Consider the following 27,950-nt stretch of genomic DNA (forward strand, 5'->3'; position numbering starts at 1 on the left):
GACATAGACAATATTTTGTTTGAAAGTGTATTATTGTGAAAAAACTTGAAGTTGTGTTGTCAGCATTTTGACGATTGACGCTGGTGAACATCGGCTGGTTCCGCCTCTCTCCTCCCGACCACACTCGGCTGATCCCGTCACGGAGCGTTCAAGTGGAGGAGGAGAGAGAAGAGGAGAGGAGGAGAAGAAGAGGAGAGCCGAAGAATACAACAAGTCAACCATAGTTAAACATTGACTTCGGACCATCAGCGGAAAGTGAAAGCGGCGCGACCCCGGCAGCTCAGACGTCGACAGCAGCGTCCATGTAGAGCCAGCTCTCCCCGGTCTGTGGTGTCAACACACGGCTGGAGTTGTGGCATTGCGCCGGGAGCGACGGAGCAGAGCAGAGGGAGAGAAAGAGAAAGAAAGAAGGGGCTCTCCTCCCTGTCTGTGGACGGAGAGAGTGTGGGCTCCGGTGGAAGGAGACACGGCGACACCTGAGTGCACGTTACCCGGCCAGGTAAGACCTCCATGTGTCGGTACACTGTCACAACAACAGCGAGCAGCGACCTGGAGCAACAGTTGGTCTCAGTCACTGAGAGATTCACTGTCACTGCTAATGTACACACACACACACACACAGAACACACACACATGCTATTCAACAGGTGAGTGCTGCTGTCTGGGTCTTCTGCCCTCATTATTACCCACAAGCCCCACCTACTGTGTTTGCCACATTATGACCTATTTTGGAGAGCACATAGATTATTCCAGAACAGAAGAGCACTTTTATAGATCTCTAGACCGGCCACCGCCTTCACATTAGTCCATTATGACATAGATGAGAGCTTGGGAACATTTGCTGGTGTCCTCCCAATTAGATTATGGAGCCCAGTGGGATGGTTGAAGTGGAGGGCCCACACGGGGAAGTGGCCGAGATGTTTACATGGAGCATCGACAGCCCTGTTGAGGTCCTCTCCCCCCCCCCGGCCATTGGGCAGGACAGAATACAGACCGGCCATTGATACAGCCAACTCATTAGTACCCAATTCACTGCCATCAAAGCCTCCTCTCAACGCCCATCACTGTGAGGGGAACGCACCCCTGCACACTGGAAGCTGAGGAGCTCACACACTTCCTGCCTCTACGCTGGTGACGGGGGTTTGGTTTGGTGTGGTATATATATATATACACCAAATAACGTTCATTTATCTATCTATATATATATAGATAGATAGATGAACGTTATTGATCCCAAACATGGGAAATTGTTCAAATATGCGACCAGACGATCGAGTGCCTCACAACGGGAGATGTTCCCATAGCATTTTACCTTCCAGATAACGATTCTGATACTTTGTGTATCGCATGAAATCAAGTGCCGATCTGATACAAGTGCATTCAAAAAAATAACAACTTGTATAACGTATTTGAACAGTTGTATGCTACTAACCCATTATGGACGTGATGATTGTTATCATTGGTTATCAACACTTACATACTGCGAATGAATACTATGGAACTTCTTTTAACATCTAGTTTGACGGTCATAAAATCTAGGAATACACAACAGTTACTCCTTTGAAAAGCTTTTAAAGCGCAGCCACAGTTTCTGGAAACTGAAGTCTTGCATACGGTACACGTCGCTGTTTCAATTGTGGGATTTTCCAGCGAGAAAGTTTGCCAAATTGCTTACATTTATTTAGCTCTGGCTAACACTTACTATACACCGCAGAATATAACATCCTGTCCGTCGCTCTTAAACTAGTACTTGCCAGTGGCAGTACATTACACAGTTTTATCTGGGTGAAACTATCATACTTTAAAGACATTGTATCGGATCGGAACATAGATTCACATACTTGCTGAAGCCCGACCCAGCATTTTGGCAGTATCAAGGGCATTGTCGATGTTGATATTGGCACCGAAACATCTCTACTCATAACGTGAAGACAGGAACACGTGCAATAGAATCTGTGTCTGTCTTATGTTATGAAAGCACCAATAGGTGCTTTCATAACATAAGTGTTTCATGACCTACATACACTGGTTTCACTTTTAAAAGCTGAAGGATGCAGCTTTGTGTTGTTGTTTTACCATGACGATCATGAATAGTCGTCTAATGCTGTCAGGTCTGGACATTAAGCTCACGGGTGAAATTCAGTTGAACAAACGCCAATCAAGAATTTTCAACTTCGTCACTATTTCATTTAGACTGACAGATCACAGCTCATTTATTATTATTAAGATTTGAGTTAACATCGAGGTGAGAATGTGACCTTTGACAGTTTTTAAACTCTCCCCCCCAGCCTGGACGGCATGGCCTGCATTTGGAGTTGTGTGAGTAAGTTAACCCAGATTGCTAGCAGGATTTAACGTGACGTGTAACGCATGTAAATTGATTAGTACCAGGAGGAGGGAGTTAGGTGGTCGAGCTGAGAACAATGTCTTGCTTAATGCAAGGATTAGATAAAAAGAAAAGGTTTGGGAAAGTCCCTGTGCAGCTTGAGGACTGATTTGAATCGTCCTCTGTCTCAGCTATATGAGTTTAGCTTGAGGAACAATGGACAAACTGTTGGGATCATGTGGGGAAGTGGCACAGGCAGCTGTAGCCAATGCTGTACAGTATCTTTATCTGCTAACAGGCGGCTCTGGAAGCATCTCCTCACTCACAGAATGCAGGCCAACTCGATCGGCAGCTCTGACAGCAAGTTTCTTTTTTAGACAGACATCCAGTTTGTCGCAGGAGGACGACGTGATGGTGGCCACTGTCTGAGCCTCCCATCAGCCAGGAGCTGTTTCCTTTTAGTGCTGTCTGTGGATTTACTCGCAGGTCTTTCGGTGCACACAGTTTGTTGAGGTAGGAGTTGGTGTGTGTTCGTGCCTTTGAGTATTGGCCGCAGCGTCTTCTCAGTGATATTACTGCTTCCTCACTGGGCTGAGTGATTGAAACATTTTATTTATGTTGCACACACACACAGTACGCTTTAAGTACATGATGCTAAAAGTACATGTTCTTAAGTGCATGTTTCCAGCTATTCTAAGAGTACACTCTCACTCTTACATTTATTACCTTATCTTGTGAGTGGAGAGCAGGAACAGTTGTGTAAGCATCATGTTTCAGCTCTGACACACTAGTTATTATGATGAAAACAAAGATATTTATAGATGTAAATATGTTATTAATGATAGTAGCAACAGTTAATAATGATGATGATGATAACAATAACAACAATGATAATTGTTGTTGTCTGAATCCTGCAGAGAGAGAGAGAGAGCTGGCTGTTGTTTGAATCTATTTAGATTGGTTTGAAACAATAAGTTGCTAAATACATCAATTGATCAATGACAAATTATCAATTTGGTTGATTTAGTTATGTTACAGCTATTTTTCAATTAATAATGGTATCATTTTAAGCTTTATTCATAAAGCACTTATCAAAATAAAGTGATTTACAAGACAAAATAATAAAAGCAATGGATCTTTTATCCAAAGACCCAAAATACAATAGATAAAGAAATTAGAATAATCTAAAATAATTAAAATAATCAAATAAAGGAGGGGTTACAAGAATGCCATATTACATAAAAAATTTCAATAATTTCAGACTACAAGCCTTGTAAAAGAACCTTTATAAAACTATGTTTTTCAGAGTAATTTAAAAGTGGTTAAGGAGTCAGCCGGTCGGATCTCCTCAGGGTGTTTGTTCCATAGAATGGAGAGACTAACAGAAATGTCCTGGACGACATGGGGAACGGGGAGCAAATCCCTGGATGACCACCTCAGGTTGGGACCAGGAACATATGGTATCAGAGGATCAAATTGGGTGGGATTTCAGAGGGGACCTTAATTGTTATTAACAGTATACTAAAAATCTATTTTGAAAATGAAAATGCATCAGTGCCTGCTTCTCAAATGTGATTGTTAAATGCTTTTGTTTGACAAAGAGAGTGAACTGAACGTATTTAGGCTTTGATAGAGTATAACGTCAAAATTTCACATTTAGATTCAATGACAATAAAATATTTGGTATTTCTAATATGAATTAACTTTTGTTTAGTTTTTGCGATTTAAAATATTCATATTTGATAAAGTGGGACAAAAAGCTCAAACCCATTTTTGCTAACAATTAGAAACATCATCTTATTTATGACAGATTTATATCCTTAACACAAATCTTGTCAGGTTCTTATGTCATCAACCTTGTCGTGCAATCCCAAGGGGGAGCTTCTGATTGACTTGCCCTGCCCCTATCTGTGACATCACCCCCATGAAGTCATGTGATTTCAGTCACGCGACATCCATCCTAAACCTATACTTAAAGTCCTGTTGACTAGATTTAGTTATAACAGGAAATAAAGAGACTGCAGCTTAGGTGTCCCTCATTACCAAATGTCCCAGATTACCTGGATTCACCCTATTGGACTATTGCTGGCAATCAATTATCAAGATCTATTATCTATTATCCAGAGTTCTCATTGTTCTAGTTATTCTATTCATCCACAGTCTAACAATAAAGTTTTTTCTTGAGACAATGTACAGACAGTCTCAGACTATTTTATATTTATTAATAATAATAATGCATATTTCCTGCATCTACAGAACACTAGAAAATATTCTAATATTCCTAATCTTGGTCAGTGAAGGAGATTTAATCGCAGCCCTGGTTATGTACCTAAAAAGTTTTACTGTTTGCTTTTACAATAGAAAATATATTTTTTAACACATATTGTAACAAGACAACTTCCATTTTTATCTTTCTCTTCACAAATGACAATTCAGAGGTATGTGAAGATATAGCCCTTAAGGGCTTGCCCTAGTTAGGGTTTGTGGTGTGTGTGTGTGTGTGTGTGTGTGTGTGTGTGTAATCACAAGGCCTACAGTGGCTGGTTTGCTTGAATTCCACCCTGCCCAGGAGCAGATGTAGTGAGAGGAGTGGTGGTGACATTGCGGATACGCAGTCACACCCATCGGTTGGTTTGGCAGAAGAATTACTTACTTTCATGAAATACCAAACGTTACTGGATCCTTTTTTATTGGCTCAATACAGACCAGCTCACTGTATCTTCTACTGTAAAGCAAAAACATTCTCCAACATATTGATTTAGTCTTCATCTGCACTGATTTGTGTTATTAGAAAATGGGTAGTAGATTTTTCACTGCTCGCATTAGAAAGAAGGTTCAGCTACTGCTCATGTACTTATCAGGTCGACATCAACATCTTATGTACACATTCACCGAGCAGGAAGCGTTGTCATAGCAACAACCTCAAATAGGTAAGAAAGATGCTGAGTCTAATTCATCGTCACAATCTAGTTTGTCTCTCTGCTGGCTTTGCACTGAATGTCTTCCTGTAATGTCTAGGTCAGACATGTGACAGGAGAACTAGACATGACACTAAGTTTATTCTATAGTCTTGTTTATCAGACTGAGCGGAGGCGACGGTTGACGGGATGAAAGGCAGAACTGGCGTCTCCTCCCAAACAACGAGTTTCCAAACTCCACATGGGAGGACAAAGAGTGGAATACCTCATTATACCACAACTTCCTTGTTGCAACCACACAGCTCATCTTAAAGGTCCTTTGACATTTCATTCTCAAAATCATTAAGTAAGTGACACTATTCTGCAGGATGTTTTGTAAACACATAAAAAAGGGTCAGTACAGGGCTGTTAATACTCCACTTCCATTGGACAGAGAGGAGGACGCAGATAAGATAGGTGTATTTAGAGTGTAAACTAAGTCCAAGGTTGTAGTCCTCATAGACACTGCTCCAAGGTTGGATTGGAAACTTTCCCTCTCATTGTCAAGGTTGGTGACTGAGCTGAGAAGTTGACTGCTCATCAGTATTCTTGCAGAACTTCATCCTATGAACTAAAATGAACCGAACATTCAGAAGTTTGGAATCAGGCTGATAAAACAAGTGAAACAGATATACTAAGACATACAGGAATCAATGATTACTTAATGAGGGTATCATCAGTTATTCACCTGAAATATATGATTTTGATTCTTAGTTACTTCTCCTAGATATAAAAAACCCATCTGCTTGAATTTATAGCAAATTAGATTTTTTTTTTATTATAAATGTTTCTGTTTTATAATATTACATAACAAAATAGGATATCCCATATATTTTACAAACAAACGTCAGCTTAAAAACAAAGTTCACAATCTTTGATCCAAACAAAATATTTTTGATTGATTCATTTAAAATCATTATTGTGTTGAAACAGTAAAATAAAACATTCCCAATTTTCATTTTTCATAGTGAATTGATTGATACGATTATTGTTTCAATCCTGCAGAAATACAGTAGTGATCTATTTTGTGAAGAAAAACATGTTTTTAAAAAAAATCCTTTTTCACCCAAAAACATATTTTGTGTGTATATATATATATATATATATATATATATATACACAAAATATAATATATATTTAATAAGAGAATAAAAATAAAAACAATGTCTCAGTTCTATTGAAGTGCCCTGTGACAGTGAGGCAGCATGCACAACATCAGGACCTTGAAACTGAAGCAGCTAAATGGAATTCAGCCATCATCTTATTTTATTCTTCTCTCCGGTGATTTCCCTACTTTCATTCTTCACATGTCTGTCTTAATTGTTCAGACATAACAGCCATTTTAAAGACATTACCTTGACCACTGTGATATTGTTCAGCATTTTCTAGATGAAATAATTAATTGCTTGATGAATTTTCTTTTGATATAATGAAAATGAGTATGCAACGGACTTTTCAATTATGTATGTGGATTTTATTGCAAAAAATATGACATAATTGACCTTTATCTTCAAATCAATGTTTATTATTAAATCAGAAAATATGCTTCTGTTGAGCTTCACATGTTTCTGTGCGTCAGAGCTCAGGACACACAGGAGAATAATGTGAATAATGTGAAGAGGTTCGGAGAGAAAAGGTTATTTATAGATCAGCGGTTACATAGAAAATCTATTTTTAGGCCCATTGTTATCTTCAAACTGTCTCATGCAGGGACATCTCCCTGTCATCCACCTGCTGTTCAGCTTGACTCTTGGCTCAAGGGAAATGAGGAGCTGACACACGCTGTAAACCAGGATTTGAAAGAAAGATTCTTACCATTGACTTACATGAATTATTACAATGGTAAAAAAAAAAAAGGGAAAACTGCCAATGAATAAATTGTAAATACAAGAAAACACCAGAATGAAAAAGAGTGATCAACAGGAGGATACTTTTCTTACTTGCTGCTGTGATGTTCGGTTTAACTTAACTGCTCTGGTGATAAATTCTCATGGCATTTACATATTTGGTTAATATAGGTGAGCAGAAAAAGTTTAAGTAGACCAAAGCAAAATAGCCTACTAATGTAAATCTAATGTACTTATGTAAGTTCATTACTGTAAGATTGTAAGATTTATGGCTGTCATAGTGAACTAAGGCTACTTTTATATTAGATGTGGTAATTCCCATCCACAGATCTACAGTTCCTCCTTTCGGCCACATGGTGGTGCTCTCTGACTGCTTTCTGCCTCCCTCGATTTGCTGGCTGCTGCCTGAATGTTGAATGACTCTTCTGTAACAGAGACAAAAGTGTGTCAGAGGTGCTCTGAGGCATCTCTGTAACATCAGCGAAAGTTTTAAATCTGACTGAGTCCCATATGATGCAAACTTTCCTGTGCGGCCCTTTTACCCCCATGATGGCAATTCAAGGCTTTTTCTCGTTTCCACTCTCACACACACACGTGGACACCATCTGGCACGTTGGCACTGCCAGGTGGTCCAAACACCACGAAGGCTTTTATTAAACTTGTCAATTAAAGTTTTCCGTTTCTATTTGTTCCCATGAGTGAGACGGAACATGTGTGAGTGTGAATGAGGCCTTTACCTGCAGGGAGAGAGAGCGTGTTAAACACAGTCTGTTGCACCTGTAACTCGAGTCCGTTTTCTGTTATTTGTTCTGTCAGACAGCTCAGATAGTGTGTGTGTGTGTGTGTGTGTGTGTGTGTGTGTGTGTGTGTGTGTGTGTGTGTTTGTGCACCCCTGTAGATCACGTTACTGTCTGGATTATTTACTGGAAGGACTTGATAGCAACCAATATTAGGGAGGTGTCATTAACAAACAGATCTGCCGTTTGTTTTTATATTTGTGCTGTATAAAGATTATGAATTAAGATAAAACTTTGTAATATCTGAGTACAGAAATCCCTTTGTTCATTAGCTTTACCACTTAACCTTTAAAGGGGACATATCATGAAAATTCCACTTTGTTAGTGCTTCTACACGTTAATGTGGGTATCTGGCATGTCTACCAACCCAAAAACTCTGGAAAAAAAACACTCGCGCGTTTTGTTATGGTTCCTCTAAGTCAGAAACGTCATGCTTGAGTGACTGGAATGACTCCTTATTGTGTCGTCATACACTGGAGTTCCTACAGCCTTGGCCCCCCCACACTCGTTACGCCGGGTTTACACCAGACGTGGAAGCGCTGCGCTGCGCGGCGCGGCGCTTCCATTCTCAAGCGCGCAGCCGCCTGGCTGTTCACACGGGACGCGCATTTCTCCGCGCTGGTCAGCCCGCGATTCTGCTTTCTCCGCTTGTTGTTGTACCCGTTGAATGTCGGGGTTCGGGGGTAAATGATGGTCTTCATAGCCCCCCCCCCCCACCCCTCTCTTTCTCTCTCTGTCTATCTGCTTGTGTGCTTGTAGTGGATGGGCAGAGGGGGACATTTAATTATGTGATTGGGAAAATTAAAACTCCAGGACAACAGAAGGGGAATACAAAGTATGGGATGCATATTTGATAATTTATATCATATAAAATATGTAATTTATATCGTTTAAAATCATGGGGGGAGAGGGGGGAGGGGGGAGCTGGCTCACTAGCATTTAAAGGAACAGGCACTCAAAACAGGTCACTCTGTGGAGGGCTGTTTTAGACAGGGTAAAAAGGGTGCTGTTTGAAATGATCCTTGTGGTATTTTGACCAAAGTATGTTACAGACATTTCATTAAGACCCCAAGGAACCATATCAACTTGTGGTAAAATGGGCATACAATGTCCCCTTTAAGGGTTATTGGGGGGGGGCTGGAGCCAATCCCAGCGGTCACTATATATATTAACACATTGATATAATGAATCCAATCTAATGACCTCCCCATTGATTTCCTGATACAATCCATTCTGTGTGTTTACTTTTGCTGTGTGCAAGTATAAATTAAACTTATGTACCGTTTTCTATAAAATGCAATGATTGCACATGCGGTTGCATTTCCTATAGAGGTAAAGTGAGTTTTGTAAATCCAGTCCTCTCTAGTCGGGCTGGCACCAGTGGTTTAAAGAACTCCCACTCACAGGAAGACACACCTTTTGCAAGGACACAAACTCTCCTCTATTACAGCACGATTATTTCCTCTGACATACAGAGTGTTTCATAAGGCCATAGCCCAAATATGGTCATATCCTGTCAGAGGGGGAGAAAAGAGTCCAGCCGGCACAAAGCGGCTTCCTGCCAGACAGGTAGGTATAAGGAAGAATAGGTTACGACTACCTGCAAGGCATATTGTGTTATACACGTTGGCAGTTGTGATGCTGTTAAACTAAGTGGAGGATGCAGCAGTAACATTTTCAACTTGAAGGATAAATGAATCATTGATAACACTAAGAGGGGAATGAACATGTAAATTCAGCTGTGTGTGAGTGTGTGTGTGATGTGTGTGTGTGTGTGTGGGGGTGGTGAACAGTGTCACTTTGATGGATTCTTTAATTTCTTTAGAGCCCTTTATGAGTCTTTGGGGAACTTTGCTGGCATCTCAAACAAAGGCCAGTGTGTGTGCGTCTCCACTGAGGCCCAGTCGGGACTCGACACCTGTAGCATAAGGCGACGCATCAACATGTGTCTGTGCTGTGTTTGAGAGACGGAGCGGCTCCTCTTTTTGTTGCCCTCAAGCCCGCGGGCCCCCAAGTTTTTTTGGGCCGAGGCCTCACTATGTTTAAAACAAGCAGGTGTCCGAGAGACGCACAATCACCGCCTGTCTCCTTGTCCAACATCTCCATGTCTCCTCTTTTGCTGAAATCAGGTGCCTTATTCATACCCTGTGAAATCTATTCACTTATACACCCCTCCGAGGTTTTGTTCGCCTATGATTTACTCACTCTTTTCTGGTGCACGGTGGAACAAGGACTCACATTTTGTCCTGGAATGGTTCTTGTACAGTGGCTCGTTGTGCAATTACCTCTCCGAACTGTAACAAACAGGCTGTGTTCCCTGTCCCCGAGCTTCTAATTGGAAAACTAGACAGTTATCTTGGTGTGTGCAATATTTTTTCTTCCCACCGGGAGCAATCTGTTGCAGAATCTGCAGCTCCAGACATTTCACACCGGCTCATTTTGGGGGGTGGGAAAGATTGTATCACTGTGTACCCAACAGCAGCATTTTGCTTTAGAATTCCTACTCTCTTACCTGGAGGCGCAGTTCAGAAATACACACTTTGCCTGAGCAGCTTTCTGTGTATCGACTTGTTTGAGACGATGGACAGAAGCAGGATTGCGTGATTGAGTGAGGTGGACCTAGTGACCCACTTGCGCTGAGACATTGTTACAGCGTGAAGAGAGAGGAAGTGAAGGGAGACGGAGGGAGGAGGAGGAGACAGACATCACTTTTGAAGGGGATTCGGGGTGGGCTGCAGAGGAAGTGGCCGCAGCGTGACCCACAGTGTGAGCCTCTTCCTCTGCCCGACATGTCTTTGAAACTGTTAGATGAACGGAGTCGCAGTGATTGGAGGGAGGGGCAGCCATTCATGTGGCCTGTGATTAATAGTAACTCAGACCCCTCTGTGAACGCGTGTGTGGTTCTGTGTGTATATGTAGGGGGGAGTTTGTAAGTCAATCTGGCTTTGTGCTAGTCAATGTGTCTAGTCTCAGGTCTTACTGTCTTAAATGTCTTGTAGCTACACTGAAGGTTCTTGAATAGATAATATGTAACAATTCTTCAATAAAATGTCCAAATCAACTAGACCTATGTTACATATGCTGTTGACTTGTTTACCCTTTCCAACAATGTTCAAACTTTGTACAAAATTTGTATTGTTCACTCGCAATGGATCCTGATTAGTCATTGTTGTTTTCTGCGTAACGTGAATCACACTTTAACACATGACCTCATCCATACACATGGTTTGCGTCAGGGAGTTTCTCATCGACAGTGGTGATGAAGACAACTCCCACGATGCCACGCTGCTTCACGTCATCAAACCATGACTTTTGTTATTGTTCTGATTGAGAGACCATTAGTGATCAAAGTTACATAATGTAGATATGAATTAAATGATCCGATTTGCTTTGATGTAACTATTACTGATACGCAATTTCTCAGATATACACCAGGAAACTAGAAATGTTTTGAATGATACTACAAAGGCAATGACGACTCCCTCTCTCTCCTTCTCTCTTCTCGGAATCCTGTCTCTGTTTAAAAAGCAAAACCAAAAGTACTTTTGACTGCCGCGTGTTTCTTTGTCCTGTAATCACACTGAAAACTTCAAACACATTTTCCTGACTGACAAAAACATTGTTAAGTTAGTTAACCCGGTGTGTGACTCTCAGAAGGAGGTTTCCAAAGATTGCAATATGCTGTCTGAGGGGTGGGTTAAGTTTCCACAATGGAAAAAGACGAGGGCTTGAAAGTTTGATCACTACTGAATTTAATTTGCCTTCCTGCTCTTATTTGGTAAACCTCTGATCTCTTATTTTAATCAGTCATAAAGAAACTGAGATATAGATATACTTTCTGGTCCTGGCCTTTCGCTCTGACCTCGTCTCTCAGCACTGACCGAGGCCTTCAACTCTGTCATAAAGAAATCATAAAAGCAGTCACCTGACCTTGGGAACAGAAGCACAATGAATACGTACAGAGATTACTGTCAGAGCGAAGTCATGGCCTAAAAGATACACACTTGAATTATGGTTTTACTGTTTTGCAGATATAGGTTTTTCATTGACTGTTGCAGATACTAATAGAATAGGGTGTCTGATCGCCGACATACTGTATAATGTTAATGTTACGGTGATGGTTGATTTTTTTACACGTGATTAAAATGCAACAATTCAATAATAACATATGAAACCAAGAAGTTGCATTTAAATGAATGTTTATTTAATCAAGACTGTATTATTTAGTTGAACACAGAAAGTATTTGAGTGTTTTTAGTAGATCTACACTTTTACTTATTTCAAATAAAAGATCCAAAAGAGACCAAAAAAAAGAATCTCTACAAAAAAACTTCATCTACTGAGGTTTTTTAAAATCTCTGCCTTTTGAAAGCAGGGATCAGCTGATGAATTATCTCAAGCTGCCACATATAGTTAATCATCTGACCTTATATCACTGTTACTATTTGCATCTGGAAAATATCATCATGACTGTGCATTGTGACTATTTATTTTTGATGATAACTAGGAATTTAGCATCAGCACTATTTGTTTTCTCAAAGAGACACTTCCCTCCAACTTGTTCCTGTATTTTAGGAGTGTGTGTGTCGTTACCTCTTATGCAGCTTGTCTTGAGCAGTCACATGCAATCATCTGTCCACTATCCACATGCCTGTCATTCCTGTCCTTGTTTGTTCAGAAGTGTCCCTTCTTGCCCTCTGATAATGTGGATCGTGTTGGTGCTGAACTATAGGCAGACAGTGCTGCAGATAAAGACACCATGAGACCATGTGTCCATGTGTCCCATCAGTCATCACACCTAAAGTTATCTCAAACATCCTGTTGGCGGAAACAAGGTTCAGGCACTTTGGAAAGACCTCTTCTCACTGTGTGCTTTGTTTAAGATTTGACTTTTGAGAGGTTGTACAGTCCTACCCATCACATACTGACTGTCTCAGATACTGGCGTGTTTTGTTGTTTTCAATTGACCAATGGTTTATCTTAGGTATAGTTTATACCCTCAAACTATATGAGTCCCAACTCTTTCTTAAATGAAAGGTGTTTGGCTTTCATCGCTTTTCTGTGATCCCCTATGATCTGCATCTCTCTGTTTTTCCCTGTTATTTATGTTAAATACCGAAATGGAAGAAGTAAATAATATTCACCCTATCCTAATCGACCTGTTCACCTCTGACCTGCAAGGTCAAGGGTCAGCAGTTTGTAGAGAAATCAATTTCACCCCGAGAGCGACACACTACACAGAGCACAGCCTCTCAGATTTCCACTGATTTAATGATGCAGTGGCAAAATATTGACTAATGTTGCCGTGCAACAGGAGAAAGGAGCATTCTGACATGTGGATGCAGGTGCTTGATAGTTCTCTCTCTTCCAGATTTCAGTTACATGCACTTATGATTATATAGCAATAAATCTGGATTAGGTCTGGGTGATAAAACAATATAAAATAATGATTGCAATATCATTTTCATCAATATAACAAGGTATATATATATTGCATTGTGCTAGCACAGTGAGGAGGTAAAACACACAACTGATCTACCTCAGATTTGTCAAATGTTTGTCATTTTCTGCTCATAAAGAAGAGTTGAAAACTGCAACCTTCACACAGAAGCAAAAATCTGTCTTTAAACTCAAAAGAAATAATAATGTGACATGTATCGTAATAAATATCAAATTATATGACATAATATTATTATTTTGAGTTAGATTTGGGCCATATCTTCTAGCCCTAGTCAGATTATTTTTTTACATAAGCAGCTGCAAACAATTTGTGATTCATCAATTCATTGTCTGGTTTATGAAATATTTAAAAAAAATGCAAGTTACATCTTGCAGGTCACAAGGTGACATGATCAAAGTGGTTGTTTTGTCTGATTAACAGGTGAAAAGGTTTTTCAGATCACCGTTGTATGTGACAAAGAAATATTCACATTTAAGAAGCAGGAACCATAAGGCATTATTATTATTATTATTTTATGCAAGATGAGTACATCAGCTGTTGATTTAGTGATCCATTTATTGTGTATTTTTTTCAGCTTTACTATATACTGATGTGCAAACATTTAACCGCCCTAAGTGGGGTAGTTCCCAATATTCTGCTGTTTCTATAGAAATATTTTGAGAGGTTTATTGCCCGATACACAGCTTCCCAGGGGCTCCACAGCTTTGTGTCTCTTTTCCTGTCTTTCTCTCTCGACAGTAGCGGGGGGGATTTTCCTAGTTCACCTCGGCAAATGTTTGGGACATTCCTGTGGACGTCCCAAACCGGTGTTTTTGGTGAATTCACATGGGAATTTCACAACTATGTGGAATGAAAAGTGAAATTTTGTAAAACTTTTTTTGATGCTGTAGAGCGCTCTTTTTGTTTTCTGTTTTGCTCTCTTTGTTCCTCTGGGTCTCTCTCTGTCTCTTTCTGTCTCTGTCTCTCTGTCTCTCTCACTCTCTCTCTCTCTCTCTCACTCTCTCGCTCCTGACAGAGGAAATCATGCAGCCTGCATTTTTCCATCACTAATCCCTTTGTCCTGTCTGACTGGGTTGGGCGCTGCTGATTTTCAGAGCTGAGTTCATTGTTGCTAATATTGTCTCTTTTTCTTCACTTTAGCGTTGCTGTGTTGGTCCTGGATTTTTACACTATGTATATCTATTCGGAGGAGCAACATTAAATATATATTAAGTGCATTTATAGACAACAAACTGTTTAATTGATGCCATTATTAGTTTTAGACAATATTGCATGTTTATTTTAATGTCATAGAGATCACATGAAAATATCCTCTAAAAATAGACATTGCCCCCTCTGACACACACATGCACAGACACACTTAATCTTTGTCTCGCACAGGCACAGGCACAGGCACACACACACCCCATCCCCATTTATGTCACCCTCTGACTAATACTATTTCCGCTTTGCTTGGAAAACAAACTCATCTTTATGACCTTCATGTTGTCGTCTAATGAGCTGCGTGACGTCCGAGCCATTATCAGTTATTCCATCCATGCTAGCTGGTGTTTAACACATCTCTGCTCCAGCAGGGAGGAGGAGGAGGAAGAGGAGGAGGAGGGGCTGGGTAATGGCCCAACTAGTTACTCCACAGACCTTTGGCCTTCTCTATTCCACCTTCGCTGCAGTGCTCACGTACATGCAGGGAGTCCAGCTCAGTGGTGGAGAGGTTGGAAAGACTGACTGCGTTTGTTTATTGTTCCTTATAGGCAGGGCAGTGTTGGGCCAGAGATGGAGACCCATTGTGTGGTATCTCCCTGCCTTCGTCATGAATAGTAGCTTTCACAGGCCAGAGCGAGTGAGGCAAAAGCAAAGTGCTCACAATAGCTTTAAGTTTTATTGCGTTCCTGTCGCCGGCTGCAGATTTTTGGCAAGAGACCAAATGCAACATACACACAGCTGCACAGCTTGCTCTCTCCAGCTGAACTCTCTGTCTCTCCGTCCAACACACACACAAACTCTTATCTCTCCCTCAGTCTCAGTGACAAGCACACATCTTTTTCTGCAGCTCTCTGCCCCACCATTCATTCCTTCCCTGCATCCATTTCCAGCAAACTCCACTCAGCTTGCACTAAGCTTTCTTTTGTGCAGCTTTAGCACAACAATGCCGTTTGTTTTCCGAGGGCAGAGCAGAGAGACGCTGCCTGGCAGCCTCTCTGCCTAGGTCGCCCGTGTCTCCTGCATGTCACCCTCTGTGCGTCTGCAGTGACGTCTGAAGGGCATTATCTGCCATAGGCCTGTGTTTGTTTTGGGCTGCTCTGGACTTGATAATGGCCCATTACTGGGGAACCAGAAGCTCACAGGCTCCTCAGTGGAAACTGCAGAGACCTTGCTCTTCTGGACGATATCCAGTTGGCACTGTAATACTAGTTATTTCTGCTGGTAGTTTTTAGGTGAAACTGGACCCACTGTTGCCAACAACAACGCAGAACTGTGGGCTATTTTTAGACCGTACTCTGACTGCTAATGATATCACAGAGGCGTTGGCTGCCCTCTGCGTCTAGTTGATGTTACTCCCAGACGTTTGGCCTCCTATTTTCCAAGCCACGAAAGCAGCCACTTGCGTCTGAATACTTGTTGAGCATCAACAAAGTCTTTAACATAATTGGCTCATAATCTCCAGCCTCTCCTGTGGAAGGAATGTGAGGAATTCAGTTGACAGTTGCATCAAAGACAAGAAGAAAAATCTTCCGGTCATTGTTGTCGCCCTTTGATGGCATTTTTAGTCATTCTCTTTGCGTGTGTCTATACAGTCTGTCTGTCACCTTTTCTTCTCTTTCCTCGTCGTATCTTGCATGACATAAGAATGTACCAGCCACCTATGATGCATGCATTTTCCATTTAATTATTTTATCTATGTCATTCCTACCTGCATAGCATTGTAAACTGCATAGTAGCCAGGAAACATAGTAAAGATGTTCTCTGTACTTATTGTAAGAAAATACACAGAGGAGGTTATGTTTTCATCCGCGTTTGTTAGTTTGTTAGCAGGATTATGCAAAAAAAAAATAAAGATAAATAAACCTACTCAACCATTTCAAAAAGTTTTGGGATGAGACATTGACCCAAGGAAGAACCTATTAAAAATGTTGGTGCGGATCCAGATCAGGGGCTTTCTGACTCTGAGTATTATAATTGTTTTTCTTGTTGCATTTTTCTACATTTTCATTGATTTCTCAGAGAATAATTCATGGAGCTTGATTTAAAAAAAATCATGCATGTTTATTGTACTGCAGTGACACCCATTTTATTATCTAGCAAAATATTGGAAAGAACAAAAGTGAGTAAAGTATTTATTTTAACATATTAAAGTGGATGCACCCCATAATAGATTTCTTTTGGAAAGCGTAATGTGTTCAGTGTTCTGCATTAACCCCTGCCACACACACACCTGCTGCAGGTGTCCATTAGACCTTCACTTGGCTGCACTACACTTACACTACATCCCCCCTAACATTTAAACCACGCTCCACCCACATTTAGGATTACACAACTGATCATTTGCAATCTCTACAATAAGCAAACAACATGGCTGGCCCTGCTTGTGTAAAATGGCCTAATCAGCAGATCGGAAACCATTTTTCTTTACCATCCAACTCTGGTATGTAAGAGAGATAAAATGAGTCGAGGACAACGTATTTTGCAGTTGTATTTATTTAATCCTGTGAAATGCTTATCATTTCTCAGTAAAAGCAAGGGACCGTGCACGTGTGGTCATTCATTATTGAAACAAATTGCATTGAATATCTGTTTCACCATCAACTCTGCATGCAACATTAGTCATGTAGCAGAGTGTGAGTGTGTAGTGTGCTTTGTGAGGAGTGGAGTCTAATTAGAGGTTGCCAGGGTGGAGATTGTCTTATTTTACCATGCGTTTTGCCTCTTGTTTAATCCTTGCAAACTAGGAGTGTTACTACTAGTCCACTGTGTTATCACTGTTATCTGTCATGTTGTCGGATAGTGGGAGTCCCTGACACACGTGTTGCTCCTCTCCAGTCCTGTACCAGCCACTGAATGTGCAGGCACGTTCACACAATCCTGTTCTAAATACCACCATGTTTAAGGACACCGATTAGCTTACTATCTTATGGATGTCTCCCCTTATCTATCTTGACATGCAACTTTTCCCTGTTTGTTTGCCAAGTACTTTTCAATTGAGTTCATTATAAACTGGGTCGGCTTGTAATTCCTGCAGCGAAACTCGTCAGCCCTCTAGTCTGAGTCTGAAACAAGCAATCATTCATAGTTTGTTTGGACAGAAATGAGCCTCAAGTAATTGCACATGAATTTAGGATTTAGAAATCCTGCAGGAATGAGTTCAGTGTAGTCTTCTGTCTAGACACGGTGAATACTGTGTTACAGTACACTGGATTGTTTTTGTATCCTATCCGGCCACAAACTTCAGGATTGTGCAGTTTGTCAGATTCTGTGAACTCACTGTTTAAGGTGAACCTTTTCTTCACGGTGATACAGAAATGACATTGTTACTCCAAGTGCCTCATGTTTAACCTGAGAGATTTTCCATTGACCTTTGTACGGTCCTTTAGCTTTTTCCTGGAAACATCTGCTTACACAGGAATAATGGATATCCCTCAGCCAATCACAATTGAGCAGAGCAGCATAGAGAGGACTGAATTTCCCAGTATTCCCTTTGTACTGTACTGTGCAGCCAATGGGCTGGGTGGGGTGGTTTCAGCTTCACTTATCTTCATGGCCATACCAGTAAGCTCTGGGGTGGTGCTGCAGCTCTGTCTCATCATAGTTCCACTTAAAGCTCACAGTTTTCTGCGTCAGTCTACTCTACAGTAAGTTAGTCACTGTGGGCTGAACCATGCATGCAGCTCATAAAACTGCTGCTCCTGTATGCACTCCATTACTACTCTTACAATAAACAAGGGCTGCAGCTAATAGTTTTTTGTGGTTGTTGGCTTATTACAAGTCGGCCTGTCAAAGATTTTCTGTTATGTTAGTTTATTCTTTTTTAAATTTTGTTATTAATATTACTATTATTATTATAAATTATGATTAATGGGGTTGTGTCTGAGGCAGAGTTTCATGCTCGGGACACACAACATTGCCAGCTTTCGTGCTAACGTGTCATGCTAGCTCTAAACGAGAAATAAACAGGAAATAATATATACAAACACACCAGGCTTGCAGCTTGACGCTGGGTTCGAAAACCTAGACTGCCCTTGGTTTGGACTCAAGTTCTTCACGGGTCCAAAAATTTGTGCCCAAACTGCAGCGGTGCCGCTGTCACGTCCTATCTGAACGGGCCTGTGCTTGAGTTTTTGTTTAAAACTGTTTCATGAAAAACTGAACTCTGCTAAATTTCTACAGTTCCGCAAGCAACGGGAAGCAGTCGAACCAAAATGCAATTCAGCAACGCAAGACATTCAAAGACCCTATTCAAAGTGAAAGAGCAGCATTTTAGTTGACGTCTGAAATGCATACGTGTGAGTTAGTGATATTTCCCAGAGATTGTGGGAGCAGGCTTTGTCCTCCAGTCTGTGTGGTTTTCTGTTAATCTTGATGAATAAAATCATCATGATATCTGCTGTATAAACTCTATGACATCAGCTGCCAAAGAAACCGGGGCCTAACAGCAGCTCCTTTCTTTTTTTCTGGTGGGAAAGTTGTGATGGTTCTCACAGTGTGAACCCGTGCGAGCACACACCCCACCATCTCCTCCCTGCCTCACCCTTTCTCTCTCTCAGACCTACAAACCCAGCCAGCCAGAGCGTCTCCCTGTGGCTCATAAACACGATCCCACTTTACTCAGCAGCAGGAATGATGACTGATGAGTATTATTGAGTTTGATAAGCTGAGTGACCAAGTGAGAATGAGCCCGTGTTTATAAGTAAGCAGATGACGGGACTGTGAACTGACACAGATTTGATCTGCGGAGCAACTGAAGTGCGGGTCATGTTTTAGGTGTAGCCTGAGACGGTTTTTCACTCAGCTGGGAAAGTGCTGACTGGCAGCAAGATACTATGAGACGGCTACTTTTAGCTTCGCCTGCAGACTGGGAAACTCCTGCTTGTAGAGAGAGTGTCTGTGTGTGTGCAGGGGGAGGGGAGTACATGAGAGATGACAGAGTTGTGTGTGTGTGTGTGTGTGTGTGTGTGTGTGTGTGTGTGTGTGTGTGTGTGTGTGTGTGTGTGTGTGTGTGTGTGTGTGTGTGTGTGTGTGTGTGTGTGTGTGTGTGTGTGTGTGCAAGGGAGAACAACTAATATACTAGCTTGTGGCTGAGGCCCACGTCTTTGAACTCTCCTTTGTTCAAAGCAACAGACGTCTGTCTAGACACCAAATATCGCCTTTCCACAACTCTCTTTTCTGCACTCGTCAGCTGGTGTATAAAGTCAGACAGACGCCAGCCAGGAGATATACCAGGGCCTTGTTAACATGATCACCAGAAGTGTTCCATGCAATAAAATGCAAACTTTTAGCCGATAAGAACCTGAAGTTCTCATGCATGATTGTTTATATCTGCAGAATGTGCGTAGCGACCAGCCTTGAGTCAATGTAAACTCTCTGACTGCATCAACCGTGGCAAACGTTTCAATATTTTCAACGCAACAACAAAGACTCCAGGTGTGTCATCCAGATTGTTTACTTTGTCAGAAATACAACAGATGTTTACAGTGCAACCGAACACACTCCTATAGCTCTAAAGTCAGTAAAGGATAATTACCCCACTGTCTGATTTCATGCTGCACATGGTGCAGGTAGTTTTCCAATAGAGACACAAGTTCGTTACCTTGCTGAGGAGTTGGAAATATGCAGCCTGTCTGCATGCACCTCTTCGTTCCTCCTTGTTAATTGTAGCTCATTGATGTGGCTGTTTTCTTCTTGTACAAATTTGAATAGTGTTTGTCGTCGGCTTTTCCTTTTAGATGTCAAACCTGTGTCCCTGCATAACTCCCAGTTAATGACGTTAATGAGGCTACAGAAAAAATAATCTGTGTCCATTATCGTTTTTCCCCTAAATTGAACTAAGGGTGTGAACTTGCTGAGATTTATAGTCCTTTTTAAACCGAGCATGGTCTGGGAGAAAAGAACTAATCTGTCATCTTGTGGTGACCTGAATGGAAGGGTTTGAATGTGGATGGAGTATGATCCTGCAGCCTGCCTCTCATCACCTTGTGTCAGTCACGTCGTAAGTGCAGCAGGCGATATTTAAGCCCTAAAGCAGTTTATTTCCAGTGAGGCTACTTTATTACAAAAGCTGCTGCAGTCTGAAAAGCCTCAGATACTCAGCGGAGGGACCACACATACTGTACAGTTGACAGGACCGACTCTTCTTGTTGCTTTTTAATGGATGTCATGAATTTGTCGGCAGCAAAGTTAAGAGGGTTTTTTTTAGGGGATCGGAGCTGAAGTACAGCAGCAGTGGATACACACACACTTGTACTTCTATCTTTGTGAGGACACACATCGACATAATGCTTTACCTAGCCCTTTACTCTAACCTTAACCATCACAACTCAACGCCTAACCCCAAGCCTCATACTAACCCTAAACTAGGCTAAACTCAAACTAGTCCTCACAACGATAGAAGTACACACACACACACACACACACACACACACACACACACACACACACCACACACACACACACACACACACACACACACACACACACACACACACCACACACACAGAGTGCGTTTTTCATCTCTGAGTGTTGGTGTTAATGGCACTGACTCATAATGGCTCCCTGTTCTTGGCACTTTGAACACACTGCTAATGAATGGCACATGTGCGGGTGGGTTTGTGTGTGTAAGGTACAGCAGAGCAGTGGGGCCTCGGTGCTCTGTGCAGTAGGTGGTCCCCCTGGCTGCTGTATGTGTGTGTATTGTGATGGGGTGGTCTTTTTTCTGATCCTTGGAGGTAACTATTTTTTTTGCAAGGCTCCTAAATGTACATGTTGGTGTTTAATTCCACACACTTGTGCACAGACACACGCAGACACACACACACCCACCCTGGTGCCTCCCCATAGAGTTTCAGTCAGACCGGTGGTGCTGGTAGTTGCTGGCATAACTTCACAGGGGCTTCACAGTTTGACTGAGGTGACTCAGTTGGGATAGTTTTCCTGTAAAAATTACTTGTGAGAGCCAGTGTGATTTAAGACCTGCCCGTTTCTCCCACTTCACATGCTGGTTGAACTGATATTTTGGCGCCACAGAGTAGTAAACTATCCATTCTGGTTTTACTCCATCTTAAATTACAGCTGTGGTGGTGAGCTTTCCCCTCTTGCATTTCATTCTCAATCACATGACAGACACAACTAAAACCATCAGAAGGCTATTTCTCATTTCCTTTGCTAGTTTGTCAATCTGTTTAAGCACATAATAGTACTATTCTTCAAAATTCTCTATACAGTGATTTGAGTGTAATTCACAAAAAAAGAAATACAGAAATCTATTAAAGCTGCTTTCAGACATCTGGACATTTTCCTGAAGTTTTTCTGGAGGGCCTGTACACGAGAATGCACATGTACAGTCAGTTTCTTCAGTTAAATATCCTAGTAAATATCCTAGTAAAATATGTTAGAGCCCATATGAGAAAAATGTCGTAAAATGCCCGGAAATTCACAGTGAGCGAGTGGGCGTATTCATTACTTTTCTTAAACACATGAAGGATGCAAAACCGGAAGATGAAGGGAGGAAAAAGAGGTGACATACACGTAGAGGCCGAAGATGTCAACTTGTAAAGACAACGAGATTTCAGAGTTTTTGGTGATTAAGGCAAACATTGGTGTCGATGTGCTATAAACAAAAAGGCAGTGGAATTTATACGTCATGTCTTTCTTACTGAATGCTCTACCCCCGAGCCAGCCCGAGCCTGAATGTTCTGGAAATGTTCCTGTTGTTGTGAAAGGGTCAGACCCGCTCAATCCTCTGCTGCGTTCTTCATATGGCAAAGACAAACTCCAGAAAATTAGTGAGTGCAAAATCGTTAATCTGCAGAAATATCAGATAGTAGGGAAGAAAAAAACACGAGTTTTATGGTTCATGCTAATAACAGCTTGCGTAGCCACTAGTCAGCACTTAAGCTCAGTAGTGATGACTCTAGCTCTGCTCCCCCATCATGTGACCCTAACCTTGCAGGTCGTAGTGTTTGCTTGATAATCTCCATCTTTAACACAGCAGAGCATCCACTGTGTTCAAAGTCATGCTCGAGGTTCCTCTCTGCTGCAGCCCTGCCGTGTGAAGCCTGTTTGTTTTTCTCATTATATCTTTTAATTCGCTGTTGCACTGGATCAGCAGCTTTTGTGCTGTGTTTGCATGTCGCACAAATTATAAACTATATCATCTGGCTCGGCTGGTAGTGCCAGGAGGCCTACCTTTTATACCTGGCAGCAGTAACTGACTTCCTCAAACAAAAGAAAAAAAAGACTGCCTGCCAAGAAAGTCACTAAGTTCATTACTGAAATAAATACGGCTCCTCTGGACTACTTTTACTTCCAGAATGGACATTTTCATAGTTGGAAAAAACATCTCAAGAATCAGTTTCACAGATTCACACCTATACGTGATCTCATTTCTAACTGACAATGACTCTGCAGCATTTAAACAACAGCTGCTTCTAAGCAGGCGCTCCTACTTTCTTTCTTTCTTTCTTTCTTTCTTTGTAAAGACCCTTCCAGAGTCGATAGGAATGAATACAATCACTCATCACGTTCAGATGAAAGGATTTTATTTATTTCACCTGTGGGCCCTTGACTTTATGACTAAGCTGGGAGAATGTTTGCATGAGATGATTGCTCACTTTGCAATGTAATTCATTGCCCTTTCATGTTTCACTTCCACATTATCAATAACAGTTTCGCTCTTTGAGTCATCTCTGGCTCTGCTTCCTTTACAGCGATTACTTTATCTTTTAGATCTTGAGAAATGCTCTTTAATCAGGCACTCCCAAGCAGTGGTCTGAAAATTGAGATTTTCTCTACCCTTCCCGTTTCCGTGTGTTTGTCTTTATTCCTCCCTTACTGTTTGTTCTCGAGACAAACGAAGAGCCGCACGATCCAGCTGCAGCATCAGACGCTGTCCTGAGGGACGACATCCTGCAGGGTGAAGGGGCCGCAGACAGGGTGGAACAAAATAAACATACATCCGACTTTTAAAAAAAAAATGGTTTAGGGCTGTTCTAAGTTCATGCATTTCAGGCACCGTGACTGAGTTATGTGCACTAACCTGAAAGACTTATTGGGAGCAGCCATATATGGAACAATTAGAACAATGGGCAAAATGAAAACATGCATGCAACAGAAAGCCACTGACTTTCATTTATAAATTCAACCCTTGCAGCAACTTTACTCATCGATTTCACAATAAACTTCTGAGAAACTGGAGCCTGAAGTTTCCTGTTCACTGCTGAGAAGAGTTGTATTACAAGAAAGAGTGTGTGGTTTTATTGCAGAAAAGGAAATATGTGTTTTGTACGAGAAACGGACAAATTCCAATAAAGGGAAGCAAGAGCACGAGGGAGAAAACGCTGGAGTCGGATCTGCACGTGTACTGGAGGATGTGTCAGGGCTTGTTCTCCTGCACTCTGTAAATGATTAGCAGGAAGTGGAATCACAACCCGCTGTTTCGTTGGATCAGTAAAACTCTCCGACACCGGCAGCAGACACAGGTTTTCATGTCATTGTCACAGTTTCGCAGCGATCAGATTGTTAAATACTCTTTGAACACTGTGGTGTTACAGTTTAGTGTCATGGAGGCGGTGTATATTTTTGTCCCTTTTTTTTTTTACCCTTAAAAAAAGAAATTGCATGAGCATCCCTCAGCTTTGTGTTTCCCTGGACGTCACTACTGGTAACAACCGTGCCGAGGAAGAGGAAGTAGTGAGGGGTAGTTGTTGACTCTCCTTAAACCAACATCTTTATTGTTCATAACACATCCACCTCATCATGCAACTGCAGTTCAATCTTTCACACTCTTCCCTCACGTGCCTGCATTCTCTGTTTATTCATTCAGCTGGTTTCATCTGATTCAAGATGGTTCTTACACAAAACGACTCTTTCATCTGCCTCCTGCTGCAGGGACAGTGTTGAGGTGCTTTCCCTGTTTGAATCATTTGCTGTTTTCACCGCTGTCTGTTTGATCGTTTTTTTGTTTGTTTGTAAGCAAGATTGCACAAAAACCACAGAACAGATTACTACGAAAACTTGGTGGAAGGATGTGGTTTAGGTCAGGGAACCCCGGGGAACCCAGTAGATATTGGCGCAGATCAGGATCAGGAGGCGGATCCAGTGTGATTTTTCACTGTCTTAAACGATGCGAGATTAGGCGATATCAACATTTTCACCGTTTTCCCAGGGAATGATTAATAGATGTTGACGGGAAAAAATCTGACATATTTAGGGAGCTGATATTTATGAGTGTGTGAAATTTGGTGCAGCTTGATTACATTTCAGGGGACTGTATGCACCCTCTGTAGTGCCTTTCCAGTTTATACTTTCTTTACTGTTTACTTGGCCTAAAAACATATTAAACGCCTGATTTCAGAAGCTTCACATCCATTTTCTCCAGAAAACAAAAATTGCAAAAAAATGTATTTGTGTACATCCAATTCTATCTTTGCTGGATGTGCAGACCCTGCTGAATATTGACGTCTCATTCTCTTCAGTGTCGTTCACACTTCTCTCTGTTCTTCATTTCAGTGTTATATTACCCAGGATGTCTTCAAAGCCTCACAGTGCCAATAACATCGCCCATACCCGGCGGATGGTGCAGCAGCTGAGAATAGAGGCAAGCATTGACAGGATAAAGGTACAGTGCAACAATAACCATGCAAACACTATCACTGATCTTCATTGTCATTTTGGTACTAAATCCTCTCTGATGAGCCTCCTCCTATGTTTATATATATATGTTTATATATGTTGGGAAAATCCATATGTCTGACTGTTTTTTCCTGTTCTGAGCATGCATCAGATTAGTCATATGATAATTCATTCTCATTTTCGGAGTCCTAATTCAGACAGATCTGAGCACACACTCATTTTTAAATTCAGTGTGGTGCACGATATTTAATGATAACATTACAACTCACATCTACTAAGAATAAATATACAGAAATATGCTCATAAATCAAAGAAGCTCCTTACATCTGCAGAACCTGCCTGAGCATCATCACGTTTTTAAGTTTTCTTTAGTGTCAAAGTTATCCAGTGATGGCTGCTAGTGCATCCATGGGAAGTGCCAGTGACTGAGAGTTTGAAAACCGCTGTTTATAATCATCTACTTATTAAAAGGTTACATAAACGCCAGTTCTATTTACCACTCGATTGGAGGATTGTGCATTAAAACTCGAGTCACCAGATCACAACCTGCCACCCACCCTCCTGTGCTCCTCTGTGTTGTTTCTGCAGGTTTCCAAGGCCTCTGCAGACCTCATGAACTACTGCAGCGACCATGCGAGGAACGACCCTCTCCTCATGGGCATCCCCGCCTCAGACAATCCCTTCAAGGACAAAAAAACCTGCACTATATTGTAGTGGATGCCACTTAGCCTTTCATGTGTTTATTTTTGCTTATTAATGTTGCTGTTTGTCTTTGTGTAGGGAGGAGCGAGGGATTTTCTCTAAAGTTGTAAACATTGAGGTGTTCTGTGGCTGCACTGTACTAGTAAAGCCATGTATTGGTATTATTCACTGAAGCGATTGACCCCGGCACAGCTCGACCTCTGGCCACTGATGAGACTTTGGCTGCATGAGTTGTGATGGCATCAGTTACATTATTATCGACAGCAGACGTCGTTTTCTGAATATGTGAACAGCTCCGACATTCCTCAGTGGTGGATTTTGTCCCTAATCCGTCACACACACAGTCTCATCACCACTAGGAAGTGACTGTCGTTGCCTGTCGTTGACTGTCGTTCCCTCTGATTCCATTCAGTCAACGTTTCCCTCCCATCCTTGAGAAGTCCTCTCCCAAAAGTATTTTACAGATTTGAATTCAAGGTTTACATTGAGCTTCTACTCAATTGTGACCATTATGTATCTTTGATTGGGTAAAATCAAATAAGTAAATCAAAGTATTCTGCCAGCCATCGTACTCTGACTTGTCCACATCTCATTTATTTCACCAGCTTCCTGTCTGTTATTTGCAGTATGGTCACCATGATACAGTGTTGTCTTCAGCTGGTTCAGTCAAGCATCAGGTCCCGTATGAAGATCTTTGATCCCTATGTCCTTTGACAGTGTGTTAGCATCATGTTGAAGAATCTTAATTTTACGAGAATAAAATCATAATTTTGAAGAAAGAACCACCCAGACTTGAAGGAAGTTGCCTCTTTTGTGGAGGAGGACAAGGTTCTCCTTTCTGGTTATGCCTTAAAAAGGTTTTTCTTTATTCTCATAAATTTACATCTTTTTTCTCGAAAGATTTCGAGTTTCTTTTCAATTATGGCTCTATTCTCGAAATCTCTGAATTTCTTTTCTTCCACATTGCTCTAATACTCCGTCGCAGATTCAGATTCAAGCCATTAGGATAAAATGACCCGAGTGCTGTGATGCTGTTGCTACACACAACGTACAGAGTGAATGAAGCTTTCGTGACAATGCTTCATCATATTAATGTAGTGCTTATATTTAATTTCATGTCTCTCGTCGGCTGTCATTGTGTAAAGAAGATCTTGGGTCAAAGCCAAACCAACGATTCTGCCTTTGATAACATTTAATTGTGCGTCTGAATATTTTAATCAGTTCCCTCTGATAAGTGTCTGTGGTACGATATTTTTAGAAAGCTGACGTGTTACACTGTGAGCTACGAGTACTTCCTCATCAAAACAAGTGACTTATCGAATGTGCATGTCGTTGTGTTTTTGGTGCAAGTATTGTCGTCTGTGGCCGTTTCTATTAATGATTAAACCACTATCTCAAATTTGTCTTTTTGTTATGAAAACCGTAACAATTGTGTCGGTGTGGGTCTTAAATCTTCAGCCTAACATGTCCTGATGTTGATTTTGCTACAGTGGAATATTCTGGATACTCCGAATTCCAATATCCTTACACTCTAAAGCCTTACTTATATTTGCCTTGTGTCATGAAGGACAATCTTAATGGGAATATTTTTGTTAAAATTAAAAAAGATGTATTTAAAATGGGCGGTGAAAGTGATTTGTGACAATGTTGTGCCATCTCTCTCTGTCTACATGTCACTTTTCAGCAGGTTTGGTATTGTTGCCTTCTCCACCCTCAGGTCTTCACATCCGTAAAATCTAGTGTTATAACCCAACTGTGTTTTTTGTGATCTCATCTCTAACAGTCGGTTCTTTTTATTGCAATAAATCAAGCTTGTACACCTAAAAAAAAACCTGTTTAAATCTGCATTTTCATAAATGTCTTTATTAATACACCGACCTTTGTTTAAAGACTCATCTATGATTGTTAAAGTGAAGCATTCCTAAAGTACAGAACTGTACTAATCTCTCAATAAAGATGTGTTGTGCTGCACAGTCAGAAGATGGTAACTTGTGTTGAATGTTGTCTTGATACCACCTT

The 27,950-nt window shown here is 41.2% G+C and overlaps 1 protein-coding gene across 2 annotated transcripts; it reads left to right on the forward strand.

The window, feature by feature from the left end:
- Positions 1–84: 84 nt before the first annotated feature.
- Positions 85–27,908, forward strand: gng12a (guanine nucleotide binding protein (G protein), gamma 12a). 2 transcript variants are annotated; one of them, XM_035171319.2, is made up of 3 exons: positions 85–499; positions 25,107–25,215; positions 25,818–27,908. In XM_035171319.2, the coding sequence occupies exons 2-3, from the start codon at positions 25,123–25,125 to the stop codon at positions 25,941–25,943; spliced, it is 219 nt and encodes a 72-aa protein (XP_035027210.1). In that variant the 5' UTR covers positions 85–499; positions 25,107–25,122; the 3' UTR covers positions 25,944–27,908. The 2 variants fall into 2 exon arrangements, with proteins under 2 accessions (XP_035027210.1, XP_035027211.1); XM_035171320.2 differs by lacking the exon at positions 85–499 and adding an exon at positions 2,611–2,839.
- Positions 27,909–27,950: the final 42 nt, after the last annotated feature.

This window comes from Hippoglossus stenolepis, chromosome 11, assembly GCF_022539355.2.
Source record: "Hippoglossus stenolepis isolate QCI-W04-F060 chromosome 11, HSTE1.2, whole genome shotgun sequence".
Classification (NCBI taxonomy): domain Eukaryota; kingdom Metazoa; phylum Chordata; class Actinopteri; order Pleuronectiformes; family Pleuronectidae; genus Hippoglossus; species Hippoglossus stenolepis.